The 14,739-nt window shown below is 39.5% G+C and overlaps 1 protein-coding gene across 15 annotated transcripts in view; it reads right to left on the minus strand.

Annotated features, from left to right (window-relative positions):
- Positions 1-14,739, minus strand: part of AGAP1 (ArfGAP with GTPase domain, ankyrin repeat and PH domain 1) — a 376,948-nt gene that overhangs the window by 156,315 nt on the left and 205,894 nt on the right. The window contains exon 11 of one of the 15 annotated variants that reach the window (XM_066999591.1): positions 1,782-11,124. The exons of 12 other annotated variants lie outside the window; for them this stretch is intronic. In XM_066999591.1, the coding sequence (XP_066855692.1) occupies positions 10,960-11,124 (165 nt within the window). In that variant the 3' untranslated portion in view covers positions 1,782-10,959. Of the gene's footprint in view, positions 1-1,781; positions 11,125-14,739 lie in introns of those variants that run through there. 2 more of the 15 variants (XM_066999589.1, XM_048058347.2) reach the window with 2 other exon arrangements.

The raw sequence follows: 14,739 nt of genomic DNA on the forward strand, positions 1-14,739 counted from the left end.
AAGTCAGGAGTACAGGAGCCAGCAGCGATCAGCTCCGTTTGAACTCCTACCTCTCGCCGGAGCTCAACATCAGGCACTGCGCTCTAACTGCGCTGGACACAAATGAAGTTAACATCTACACAAATCAGCTTGGTGAAGCACGGCTACCTAGGCTAAAATTAAAACAAAAAAAACGAGCTTGGGAAACTGATTCAGTATAAGCAAACATTGCAGTGTGGCACAGTTAATTTGGAAAAGGCTCTGAGAGCAGAAATGTTCGTGGCTGTATGGTCAGGCATGAAAAAGAAGCAACAAAACATTTATTTATTTTTTTTCCACTGAAGAAACAAACCCAGCATTGGAGGGGAAGGAAATCAAAAAGGGATTCATTGTGCAGACACTGCAACTTCCAGGTAGCCGATAGGGCTCTCGTTATAGCAGCGCTTCGTTCCCTGAACCCTGAAATCCACTTTACCATATTTTAGATAAAGTAGGGCTTTGTGGGGGGAGGGGGGTCCATGGGAGAAAGCCATGAAAAGCTTAAAAACCAATTTTAACTTTCTATCCTGATACTATTGTGTTTCCATAGAAACATCAGGAAGACCACTTAAGAGCAGCTTTTTTTTGTAGCCATGTTTGGCACCATACCCCTCCCCTGGACAACCTATTATTTCACAAATGGATGCTTTTTGCAGCTTGTTCTGTGCAGGCTCCGATGAAGGGGGGAAGAAAAAGAATACTGGATCTTTAACCAGTTCCCTTGTGGCACCCTCCCTTTTTTGTTGGTAATATTTCTGTCATTCTGCCAGGGTATATGGTACAAAGGGTTACACTTTAATTGAGCTGTCAGCATCTCCAACAATCCTATAAAACTCCGATTATGCACGGCAGGGTTAGTGACACACTTGTTATTGTGGATGCCCTATTTGCTAAACCCGAGCCCCCCCCTCACAGGTCACATAACCCACGCGACCTTCCTGTCATTAGCCGCGTCTATTCCTACCTCACTGCTGTGAAAATCACACAAGCGAAGGCTTCAAAGCCCTTGCCAGGACTGAATTCGACCAGGAGCTAATCACCCACAAATCCAGCTCAAATGGCAATAATTGGCTAAACTGCTCACCTCTCCAGAGCTCAGCAGTAATTTGGGATAATAAAGAAAAGAATTATTCAGCTAACTGCCCTGAAATGTATGCTTTGTGACCGACACACTTCACATTTTAATAATGATGGACACAAAATCCAATTTAATACAGCATCTACTGAATAACAAAACCAAGAACACCGTCAGGAAAAAAAGTGGAGGTTTTTTATTTTTATTTTAAACTGTATTCCATCTTTTTGTGCAGCAAGAACTCGCACTTCATATTGTGAAATTTTGGGCCCAAAAAGGTCTTCATGAACAGCCCTGAGAAACTGCACTACAATGCATTGTTTTGTTGTTGTTGTGTGGTGTTTGTTTTTAAGTCAAAAGGATTGTCCTGCATTTAAAAAAATACAATAATTTTGCTGGACAGTTTTACCTCTGGCCCTTAATCCTTGTGGGGGTAAGATAAGAAAAATCTTTTTTGTTTGACAGTAGAAGGGTACCTTTTTTATTCTTCTTAACAATATTTCCTGTTTCACACCTTGTCCTCTGGTCACAAGATCCTTGGTACCAGTGACCGTCCTGTATCGGCTTGGTAGTGACACTCTTTGGGTTGCTTCACAATGTGACCATCATCCCAGGACTCACTGAGATGGTTCCAGGGTGCAAAGATACTCCACCACTCTTCCTTCCACCCACCCCATTTCCCCCCCCCCCCAAATCTCTCCCAAGACCAAGGACAAAATATATACGTACGTGCATGTATGTGTGTATACACACACTGCACTCAGAGGAACAGGAATGAAGATGACAACTTCAGAGATACAGCTAACATCTGTTAGGCACCCAGTATCCTCTCACCATTACAGAAGACAAAACAATAAGGAACCCACTGAGAAAACATTCCTTCAGCCCTTTAGCTGACTCACCTTACCTGCTAAGGGAAATGGTACGTAACTGAATTAGCCTCTTCCAGAGGCAGCTGCTTCAGTGACAGAGAAGTTTTAAAACGCACCCATAATTCCAGAAGGACTTGAGGGGTGCTTCGCTCCACACCAGGCACGTTCCCATGCTGGCCTCACAAAATGGTACGTATGGCTGGATTTTTAGGGGAGGCTTGTCAATGTCCCTGCATGATAGCTGTCAGAAATGATCCAGAATCCAATAGGCAGCAGTTCTGCTTGCTTTGGAGATGGATCACAAGTGCTATGTGTGTCTCAAGAAATTACTGGAGAAACACTTCATACTTCATTTGAGGCATATACATACCTGCAGAGATTTAGAAGTTAATAAAGGGCAAGTCAGAAAGACCAGTCACATGAGCAGACACGCCAACAGGCCTGGGTATCAGGGTTACCCAATGGAATGGTTCAGTCAGACACAATGTCATTGGGTTTAAACTGGATCCTACTTCCTAAAGTTCATAAAACCATGCTGAATGTTATGAAAAAAAAAAGCTGCAGAAAATGTGAAAATCCATTTACTCGTAACTATATTTCTTGTATAACCTGGCTCATTTGAAGCATGACCTACAACAAGGATCACTTCAGGCAGGATATTTCAATATAATTGTAACAGACACAAACGTTTTTTCCTTAGAATGGACTCTGGTCCAGGTTTTCATATTTTGTGAAAAGAGGAAAAAAAAATAAAGACTACCATACTCCATGTTGAGATAGTGTCTGAGCTGCTTACATGGATACCATCATGCTGCTCCAAGAGGACATGAGAAGAAGAGTGAAGGAAATGTATCGCAGCAACTGCGATGCATGCACTATATACCTCGAGGAACACAGACCACTCCGGACAAAATGAGCTACCAGATATAGCTGACATTCATGTGAATGTCTTGAAGCACTTTGAAGCTCTCAATTTCATCTTAAGCAAGAGGAAAAATCTAGGTAGGACATTCCAAGATGAAGCATGCAATGGTATAATGAGACTGCTACAGCCACATCTGTTCACTTTTTGCTCAACGTTTGAGTAGACTTTGAGCTAAGACTATTCCAAAAGCAAACTTCATAAAAAATACTGATTTACACAAAACAGAGCCATCACATACATGTTTGCTAGAAAATAACAGAAACAGGGTTTTATGGCAAGACTTATCCCGGTGCGTCAGAGATCAGCTGTTGTAAACAACTTGTGAAATCCTTCTCTCGTTCCAAAATGACACAGTCCAGTTTCTGCTCAGCAATATTTCAATAGCACTAAGGATTTTGAACACAGCCTTCTCCTGTATTTGATTTTTCTCCCTAGCAGAATACCCTTTCAAAATAGCACAGATAATACAGGTACAGATATATTAGCTACTAGCAGCATCACAGCCATGTCTTTTTAAATAATCCTTTTCAGAACAGTCACAATTGTCTTTTTTTCTTCAAGCAAATGACTTCTGATTGTGCTGACAAATAAATCTGCACTGTATCATCTGAAAACAAAATAATTCAGTCTTAGTATTTCTAAAGAGGTGTAGGTATTCACCCCCAAATCTTCTAGCACCAGTTAAGGGCCACTACTTGCGTTACACTGCTGAGCATATTGAAAGAAGAAATGTATTTTACTGTCTGTAAGATTTCCCTCAAAACTAATGAACAACCCCACCCTAGGTGACTTTTGCAGATAAACAGGTACGTGAAGCCTCTAGGAGAAGAGGGGAAACAAATTTATACCTTTTGTCAAAGACCAACTCAACATCTAGCAGAGAAGAAAAACTTTCTTGGTTCCCAGAAGCCCAAGAGACAACCCACAGCATCGGCAAGGGCGGCAAAGGAGGCAGGTATGTCTCTTCACAACGAGCTTGTAATTAACATTTCTGAAGCTTCTTCACTTGCCCAATCAATTTATACTACACGGCTGTTCCATATCAAGGTACCTCCGCATCTACAAGTACTTCCTGAACCCCAAAGAGAACCTATCCAAGGCCATTTCCAGTGACTTAAGGTTACAATCTAAAGGCAACTTCCAAATACAGGTTTATTACACAGTGTTCTTAAATTGTTACTGCAAAGGGGCTAAGCTACTTCTGTCCTTAACAGAAGTAATCCTGCGATAGATGGGTGTTACAGAAATTACAGTAACAAAACGTGAAAGACTGCCAGTGTCAATCATTCAAGGAAAGTTTTCTGAGAAATTATAAATCAATGCTTTTGACAAGTATATGATTAGGATTCCTCTAGCACATGGAGTTAATACCTGAAAGAGCCCAAAGTGTATTTAGTATGCCTCAAACTGGTAACTGAGAAAAAAAAAGTTGTTTCACCTGGGCCTGATTTGCCTTATATACAACAAACACTCCTCCTTTCCCCCATCTACCAAGTTTATTGTGTCAGAAAGTTAAAAAATAAATAAATATTGTTTTAATGTTAAAACCACTCCAGATACAATATTTCCTATGCACTGTATGTCATGCCTCATTTGCTTTAACAGATATTAAACTCCAGTCAACAATTATCTCCTGACACTTTGTTTTTTAAGCCAAAAAGATTCAGCTGATAAGCTAAAGTATGACTTAGATTTATTATATTGATGCTAATTCAATGGTACCAGTTTGTTTTCTCTATGGGAAGTATCCACTCTTCAGAATGATAGGCTCCCTTAATTTCAGCTGAACTGAAATTCAGATTTGAGCCACATAGCACGTATTTTAGTCAAAAAAATGCTGTAAGTACATGTTTAAAACACCATTTAAACCATTAATCATTTTTAATTTATCATATAAAACCATTCCCAAAAATAACCATTGAAGTGAATATTTAAATGGTCTTTTGCATATAGTACCTGCTCTATTTATACTGGTGAGAAAACAGTGCACCAGAAGACAGGTGCATCTGAAGCCACTTGCCGGGTTCCTAAACGAGCCCATCAGCTCTCTGCCTGGGTTACCTGCAGTGTTTTGGGGCTACTGCTTCCGCCCTGAGCACGGGAGGCAACGCTCTCTTCCTGCATTGAATGCAGGACATTCTTACTGGCAGCAAGGGAAAATAGGTGACAACAGAAGACCTCCATCCTTCCTCTCTGCACACACAGAAGGATGTTTCAGCACACTTCAGGCTTCCATCACACGGATATTGTCTGCCTGTGAACCCAGCTCTTATTTTGTGTTTCACGAGGGGTTTCCATGTAGCAGAAGCCTCAAGAATCAGGAAGCAGACGATACAATTTTGTTCCACTGACTCATACCCAAAGGATGTCAGAAAAGGCACGTTGTGTGAAACTAGCTAGAGCATCCTTGTGCATGCGCTCACTGTACAAAGGAGTACAATTAGCAGAAGATATTCTGATTGCTGTTGTAACAAAGGTGGCAGTGACTAAATTATCTTGGAAATTTCTATGCCCTTGAGTGAGTTGGCATGCAAGAAGGCTGAACCACACAGGAGGCAACGTGTGATACTCCATAAAGAGCATCCTGTTAGTAAAAGCACAAGGTCTGCTGGAGACATTTCTGGTACCCTCAGGTTTTTCACATGAAGCCTTGAAGTTGACGAGAACTCTTATTCTGTGTTACAGATTGCATATAAAGAACTGCTTTGTCATACCTCAGGTATTTAATACAATGGTCACTCAGCACTTCAATACTCTACAACACTCAGCAGTAGCAGGAGGTACAAGGCTATAAGCATGTGCTATACACTGCTAAGAATGAGGATTTATGTCTGAAGGACTCAATCCTGGATTTTCTGAAGTAGAAAACCAAAAGATATTTCCAGAAACAATATTCACTCAGGAAAAAAAAAAGTGAGGATGCACACAGCATCGTTTTCCTGTAAGACCAGTCTTCAAACACATGTTGATCACTCTATTTTAAGCATGTATGCATCATCATTAATATTTTAGTTTAACAGGCAACTGAGAAATTGAAGAACGCCACACAACTGAATTGCTCTCCTTCAGAGGTTATTACTGTTTTATGAAAGAGTTTCTAAAAACCAGCTAGCTTGCAGGTGATAGAGAAGAACGCTATGTTCACAAAAGGTAATTTATAAAGATTGCTTACGGATTTCTGTGTGCAGTTACTGGACTGTAGACTAGGTATGTTATAACACGTTGGAGATGATATCCCTCAAAAAAATGTAATTTATTATTTAGTTAAGTAATCGGCCACAGACAAGATGAAGTACTAATTTTTAACCACCTTTTCCAACTTCCCATAGATAAAGAATGTGTTTGTAAAGAAAAAAAAAGTATAAATAAAAATGCAAGGTATCCAGAGTGCGGCTAATGGGATTTGACGCTGGCTTTAATTTTAATGAAGAAAGTTGCCAGTAGCAACAAAACTGTCAGCAGCAGCCAAGCACCATTAATAAAGACCCAGACAACATTAGTGGCACGGCAACAGTACAAAAGGTTCCCCCCGGTTCATGCTGTGCTAAATTGGCTGCCCAATTTTTCTTAAGTGTCCATACTATTTAGAAGACAATTTATTAATTTTTGTCATCCATTGTCAGTTGACAGGCCATCATTTTGCATCCCGAATTTTAGATGAAAACTAATTGAAAAGACTGGCAGTATTTATGAGGGGTATTATTTGTCAATTATGGCTGCTGCTGATACTTGGTACTACCAACTTTAGTACCCCATGCTTGGGTGTGTCAGTTGGACTTTGTCCCCCTAGTTTCAATGTTAGTCCTACAAAAGTGACAAAAAGGAGTGATCAAATCGATTTAGAAAACTCGTTAAGGAAGAGGGATCCATCAATCCCCTCAATGCATGCTCTGAAGCCACCAGTGGGGTAGAAAGCACCAATGTCACCCAGGAAACCACGGCTTTCTCTCAAAGATACCTGCCAGGAAAAAATAGTCGCTTTGTCTCCTACAAACAGGATGTTTTTGCAAATACGGCATAATTTAAATTACCCTTGCAACTTTATCTGGCCTGCCTGATGCAAGAGCAGAAAGTTTTCATAAACTGCTTCTTTCAAAGTCTGAATGCCTCAAAGGCACTCGGAAAAAATTCTTAACTGCAAAGTGGCAAACCTTAGATCCAGGCATTCCAACTTCTGCCTTACTACCTCACGTTTGCTATTTAAAAAAAATAAAATTAAAACTTCCAACATTTGAAAACTTCCATCATCGTCTCTAGCATCCTCCAGGAGAACACCTATTGAAACGGTACTATAATTTGAGTGTTTAAAAAGGAAAACAAAAATATACAGTAAGGATTTTGTGGTGTGTTCTAGAGATTTAGATAACAATTGCACTCCAGATGAGCAGAAACCTGAGTGCTACATGTGACACAGTATATATCCTTCAGTACAACAGCATTGCTCACACCGTGGAACTGTTACTGTCGTATTAGCTGTTATCAGTATCGGTACTGGCTCAAATTCAGAGAGGTGTTTGCTTGCTTTTATGACTGTTTTGCCCAATCTTGCAGAAACATTGTCCTGTCCTCCAAACACTGTACCTGCATGTAGCACAGAAAACTTAAAACAACGATAGACTTATCAACAATTAGCGAAAAAATAAAACAGGAAAATACTAGCTTTGAAAACAGCAAAGCCAAAACCAGTTGCACTATCCATCCTGCGGCCTTATTTTCTCTGCTTTCAATGCAGTTTTTCTTTCAAATTCCCACCGTCTTTTGAAGCTTCATTGAAGTGTATCACAATAGTCCTGTGCAATAACAACAAATGACACATGGATGCACAGCAGATGTAAGGATTCTAGATGCACATGGGACCAAACCATGTCTAAGTGCAGCTTCAATTTTGCAGTGAGGGTATTCGCTAGGTGCCACATCACCAGGACGAGATGACTTAAGGTAAGGGTAGCATGAAAAGTTTCAACTGGTACTTCTCACTGCTCCTGCAAAATAATGAAGTTACCATTCCCTTGACACTAGAACCAAAAATTTTATTAATTTGGCCAAAGGCTGTCCATGATTTATGGCCGAGTCAACAGGATTAAGCTATTTCTCAGTTGCAGTCCTCTGCTTTAAACACATCATCCCTGGGATCTTCCTGTAGACAATTTTCTGAAGTTTAAAAGGCTACATGCACAGTTTTTATTATGTCTTTCTCCATAGTTCTCTAGCATAAACGAGAGAATCTCAGTATTGATTTAAAGCACAGACCTTCTTTAACACATCCTGTAACACACTCCACTTGTTTGTGAAGTTTTGAACAATGTTTGAGGATTAGAGCGAGAACCTCAAACATTTCTTGAGGAACAAAAGCACGTCATCTTCCCTTGCCAGCAGCTAAGAAGCCTCAAATTGAGTTGCTCTACTATACATAGTTTTCTCTGATAGCATAGCAAAAGGGATATTAGAAAAGAAAACACTGGACGGACCTTTGAGCAACCTGATCTAGTGACAGATATCCCTGCCAAAGGCTGGGGGTTTGGACTGGATGACCTTTAAATGTCCCACCCGACCCCAAACCATCCTACAATTGTGTCCTATTCAAAACAAAACTTCCAACAATAAATGGCATGTTAATGTAGTATTATTAGTTATATATATTTTTAGTTTGTTATACGTATTTATACACTTTTGATAGCAAAAAATTCGAGTGAAAAAAACAATTAAGAATATTCTTTCAAAAAAAACAAAAAACCAACCATGTAAGCACTAGCTCAACCCACACCGAATCACTGCTGTTAATCCACACCTGTTCTCCAGAAGACACTGTCTGTCAGCTTTGCTTTAAAAATATTGTTCAGGGATAATATTTTCAAACATCTTACATTTCAGACTCAAATTTAAAGCAAAAGGTGTCCCCCTGCCCATCCCCATTCTGCTTCCCAGAATTAAGTGTTAAAAAAAATTAAAACACAGTTATCCTTTTGCATGAGACAACATAATACAAAGCTGATATTCATTTGAAGTACAAATTCTCAACCTGGAAAAAAAATTCGGTACAGGTCTTATATTATACAAATGATCATTATGTTATTTTCTTCTACTGTATTCACGCTTGGCCTTTCTCAAATATAAAACAACTAACTGCCTCTTCTGAGGATGGGAAGGCTCTTTGCGGCCTTCGATTCACTTCCAACTGCTAGATCCAAACCTACCCGTTCTGGCCCATCACTAGGAGCTGCATGGAGGAAAACCCATGCATGCTGTAAGAAGTTCCCCTGGCCATATTAAAAGAAGGCAGAAAGATCATTCATCGCCAACAGAAAGATTAGTGGATGTCAGTTTTTTGGACTCATGTATAAAGACTTCTGTTCAGGCTTATTTGGGCATCTACATTTTCCTTGCACCTCTGCATTACTGGAGAGCAACAGCAAGCTGTCTCCACGCAGCCCATCCGAATGGCAGCAGTATTCCACCGGAGACAAGCAGAACCTCTCATGCAGCAGGACTCTACATATTGGATCACTAATTTGCATTCTTCTTTGAAGCGATCTTCCAGTAATCTTTTCTTCCTATTTTAACTGACCTGACTGCAGCTCTATTCACTGGAATACAAACGTATGTGACTACCATTCCAGAACTGCCAATGTCAGCAATGTTTAAAACGTGACTTTGCACATTAGATTATCTGAGAACCACCTAGTCTTACACAATCAGAACCATGCGTGTTGGAAAGATCTCTGCAGGTCATCCAGTCCAGACCTCTGCTCAGCACCTTGTTCAGCTGAGTCCCAAGCATCTCCAAGGATGGGATAATTGAACAACATCATGGTGGAAAGTAACATTTCTGTGAATCTAGTTAGAATTTCCCCTGCCACAACCCATGCCAAAACATCATTCATAGAATTGTTTCCTTTCCATTCAGTCAGTTAGCGGCAGTGAGGTATGTGAAATTTTGCTTTCCCTTACTTGGATTAAGTACACGTTTTGCATAAGTGAAGAGCCTAACAAACCACAAGGATTACAGTACAGCAGCTGCAGTAACGTAAGACTCGCTATGGCAACTGCTAAGCTATTATTCTACAACGGAACAGGTTTGTTCTGACATCAGTAATATCTTTTATGTACTTACACTGTCATCTTCAATGTAGGTTAACTAATATATTACTGATTTAACTTTCAGAAAGATCCTAGAGGGGTATACATATGCCCAGGGAAACTTGTGGTGCTCAAGTCCACAAAGAATTGAAGTCAAACTAAAAACACACATTGCCACTGAAATGAGAAAGAAAAAGGAAAGCTTTACCAGTCTACTTGAAAATTAAGGTGACCACAGGTGAAGAATGCTTTATACAGTTTCAAAAAAGATCCAACCTTATCTTACATCAAGAGACTTAGCTACATTTTCTAGTGCTCCCACTCAGATTAAGAAGAAATCGTGCTCATTCGAAGCCTGAAATCAATATTATAAGACAGAGGAGTCTTCATCTCTAATTCAAAAACTCCAGATGAAGAGGAAACCCACAGACTTGTTTCTGAAATTTTTTCTTCTCCAGCAGGTAAACCGGTCTAAAAAAAAAAACAGCTCAATGCCACAACCTACTGTAAACACAGCAAGAAAGCTTCTTTTCTCCAATACATCCGTAAAAGTACAGCGCTTTGAGGATAAATTCAACATCCGAATCCCCTTAATCTAGCTCAACAGGCAGAGAGGCTAGACACCTCTCACAATCTTGATGCTCTTCAGATACGTATCTAAGGCTTGTGCCCCTATTGCAGGCGAACCAGCTCAACCCACAGCATAAGGGAGATAAGGCCACCAAAAGAACCAGCATAAAATCTAATTTATTTTCTCTGTATTGTTATAATGAATTGCACAGCAGAAGAAATTAAGGGTTCTTTGTAAGCATCCTAACTTTCTGGAGAGGTGCGCCGTTTTTTTACTAAATCCACCTTCTTAACCTCTTTGTTGCGAAGTGTCAGCAGTGCCTCAGCGCCGCCGAGAGTGACTAACAAACAGAGGCCGCTCTGCGAGCTATCAGGAGTCCAATCTGGAGTTCACCTCCATGTTAACTCCTACCGCTAATTCATCATCCCAGCACCCGACAGCTAGGCTGATTGTGAGCCTTGTAGTACAATGCGGGTCTCGGCTGACCACCAAAATCAGCAGCAGGGGGAGGGGTTGATGGGCACGGGCCTGGAGAAGGCCTGAGATAAGTGCTGGCTGTCAGTGCAAGGACAAAGAAGGGCAGGCCCTGGGGAGAGAAAGGAGATAAAAAAAATCTCGACAACTGCTTTATCTGATGAGGGTTATGGCTAATTAATTATAAACTCAATTACCTAACCCTTACTTCAGCAGTCTCTATTCATTAAGAGATAAAACCTGACTGACTGCTAACTTTCTCTTGCACACATACACAGCGTGCTTACTTCAAATTTGCACACTTTAACACACAATTTCTTTAAAAAGATCTCCAAAAGCATTCATACCTGTCAACTCTGTGCTCACAGGATGGAACATTTCTCTTTTTTTTTTCCCCCTACCACCCAAAGCACCCTCTGTTGCACAATGGGAGGGCCTGGCCTCCATGCTGTGCATTGGCATTTAAAAGCAAAAACCAGACATTAAACAATAGACATAATGGACATCAAAGCCCCTTTTCACAGCCAAGTTTCTGTCTCCATGGGCTTCTGATCTATTCCACATTTTAAATTGAGCTTTTAATTTTGGGTGCTAGAAGTTTGGCAGTGTAGCTCACAGGTATCAACTAAACATTACTCTCCCAAAGTCTGAAGGCAGCCAGCAAAAATGAATTGTATTTAAGCAGTGAACTCTAAAAACCCTTAACCAAGCTAATGGCTGCTAATAACCCAAACTGAATTTTGCATGTAACGCATTAAAAATTCCCGTTTGATCACTATTCAGATTCCGTCTCCATTCCCGTGGTGCTTGGCCTTTCCTCTTGCTCAAGTTCTTGCCCCCTTGTGCTGCTCTTGACACAAGCTCAAACAGCCCCGCAGAATCCATCCTTTCCATTAAAAGAAAGCTCCTCTTAATCTCTTTCCAAAGACTGCAGACCTGTCTCTCTCACCTTTTTGAATAAACTGAGATTCTCAAATCCCTGCTTTGCTCTGGCTGCCCTCTGCTCCAGCTTTTCCATTTCGACAGATATTTTTATATGGGGTTTTCGTACACACACACATATATGCAATTATGAAACAGGCACAGATTTTATATATGCATATATGAAACAACAAGGTGATCACACCCACATAGTATCTCACATCATCTCAGAACTTTTTCTAAGAATAATTTCTTCCCATATGTAGAACAAAGGAACCTGCTTCGTCTGTTTCTAACACAAAGCACTACTTCAAACTACTGCAAAGTGTATTTATGACATTACATTTCAGTTCATTCAAGATGTACAGCCTCTTTCTTAGGTCACTTCTTTCATATTTTGCATACATCAAATGAAATATTAAGTACTTTTATAGTCTCCGCTCTAGTCCAGGATTCTGAGGATATTCAAAGATGTTCTACTAATGAGTTTTTTTTTTAAGTCTCTCCATCTCTGCAGCAGTCACTTAACTTTTTCACTCAAACACAACAAGTGATTACTACACCTTGAATTAAAATATGTTTTTCTGTTTGTATTCTGAAATGCAATAAACGTAATGCAGACCTTTTTTGTAAGTTACATATCTGAAGTTGTGTGGGTAGCTGATGTCTGTGGTCAAATCAGAGGGGCAGATCCACCCATCTTACTTTTCTTTCTCAGAATTCTAACAAAATTCATGAAATCCCTACTCAGCAGAAAGCAGGGGAACATCGCACGCTGAACAACCATGGGGTCCTAAACTCTTCCAACTGGGGTCCTAAACTCTTCCATGTTTTGGCAGGCACCTCCAGTACTTGAGTCCAGTTGTGTCCTGACCTCACTTTTCATTAATATGTATGGAGATAAAGTTCATTGTTGTTTCTTTATTCAATTTTACAAGTTGCTGCAAATATAGACCAATTTAAGTCTTTTGTCCAAACATACTTACTTTTATATAGACCTATCACTTTTTATCTGAAGGAAGACAATAGTACTTAGAACAAATTAAAGCTTAAAAAAAAAAGAAACAGGAACACTAAAAACTCCAATGAAATTTCCCATCAACAATTTCATACAGCTATTTAACTTAAAAATATAAACAATGATTGAAACAAGCACACACAGACACTATAATACTGTTCTCTCAATTGCCTTCCCATCACACTAGCAATATTAGGTAAAAAGGAAGACTTCTCCCATTCATCAATATAGAAGTTATTCATCCGAAGTTTATTATCTCAGGTAATTTGATCAATACACTTCACCTTTATAGTACAGTTGTCCTTGTGAGCAAAGCATTTTGCGTTTTATAGTGAGATGGTTATTATGAAGGCTATTCATAGGGAAATTCTCTGCAGTTAAAAGTTTTTCCAATTAACTACATTTAACATCATTTAAGCCATAAAATGGTGGTTACATTTCACATCATGTTGTTTAAGTGTGGCAATGCTTAGAAAGCAGTTAGCACACATTTGGCATATACATCAACCAATACTTTGAAATGGAAATCAAGAGAACCCTGCCACAAACAGAGTACGGTCTTTTAAATATGAAATTACAAATATGCACGAAAAAGCACAAGTTAGAAGAAACACTTGACAAAATGGTGAAGAATGGCCTCATTGTCTCCACCACCCTAGGAATGCTCCTCAGTATCAGTATTTCTTTTCCATTCATGCAATTTCAGTGCTCTTCTGTCATGTTTCTTTGAGAATTTTCTTTTTTTCTTTTTTTCCATACCTTGTTTTTGTGTAATTGAGGTATGAACTTCCAACGAATCATGGCGTATCAGAACAAATTGCCTAATGCTGTCTGGGATGTAGATCTCCAAAGACCACCATCCTCACTCCATCTGAGTACATATTATTTGAGCTACCTCCTCGGTCGTGAAAAGCTAACATTCAGCAATAAGGCACCACAAAAAGGTGGAAAAATTCCTTGAAATGCAAGTAAAACACACGTTCAAAGATCAGTTACTGCTAAGGAGAGAGCCCTCTAAAAATTTGCTCAAAAATTTAAAAAATAAAAAAATAAAATTATTCCTTTTGATATACTCAGAACAAACTAGTTCATTAAAGTCATATCAGCACTTGTAATTGGCCCTTGTTGGCCAATAGAAGGAGACATTTGCAACTTTTCCCAGGAAATTATATTCTAAATCCTTCACGAGGTGGACCTTGTCCTTTTCTGAGGAAACTTGATAGCAGTCTTTAGTATTCACTGGCATAATTAGGACTGCAGTTAATTTCATTAAATTCTCTTGCTGCTAAATGAAGCAGATTATGAGACATCTTTTATTGCAAGGCATGAAATTACAGCCTGTCAGCTGCCAATGGTAGAGTAAAACTAATGAATTACAGGGTAAATAACACCAGAATTAACCAGCCAATTTAACATAGCAGAGAACAAAGTCATTTTTACTTAGAGCTCTGGCAAACACCATTCTGCAGGATACCTTTCAGATGAAAGGGAACCAATTCAAGGATCCTCACAACTACACAACTAGGAAAAAGCTACATTTATTGTGCAGCAATGTTACAAAGCAAACACCACCCATAAGTTATTAGAAATGTGTCAGATAAGTAGTAGATATCACACTACTGAAATATTTAAACCATGTTCTCTCCAAGCAGCTTGTATTAACATATTATTCTTTACATACCATAGGGAAAAGCACAGATGTGCACTAATTTGTCACTATTATAACATAGTTTAAAGGTGACAACTCTTCACAGACAGTACCAGACAAAATCCCTGTTAATGAGGTGT

Source organism: Anser cygnoides, chromosome 6, assembly GCF_040182565.1.
Source record: "Anser cygnoides isolate HZ-2024a breed goose chromosome 6, Taihu_goose_T2T_genome, whole genome shotgun sequence".
Classification (NCBI taxonomy): domain Eukaryota; kingdom Metazoa; phylum Chordata; class Aves; order Anseriformes; family Anatidae; genus Anser; species Anser cygnoides.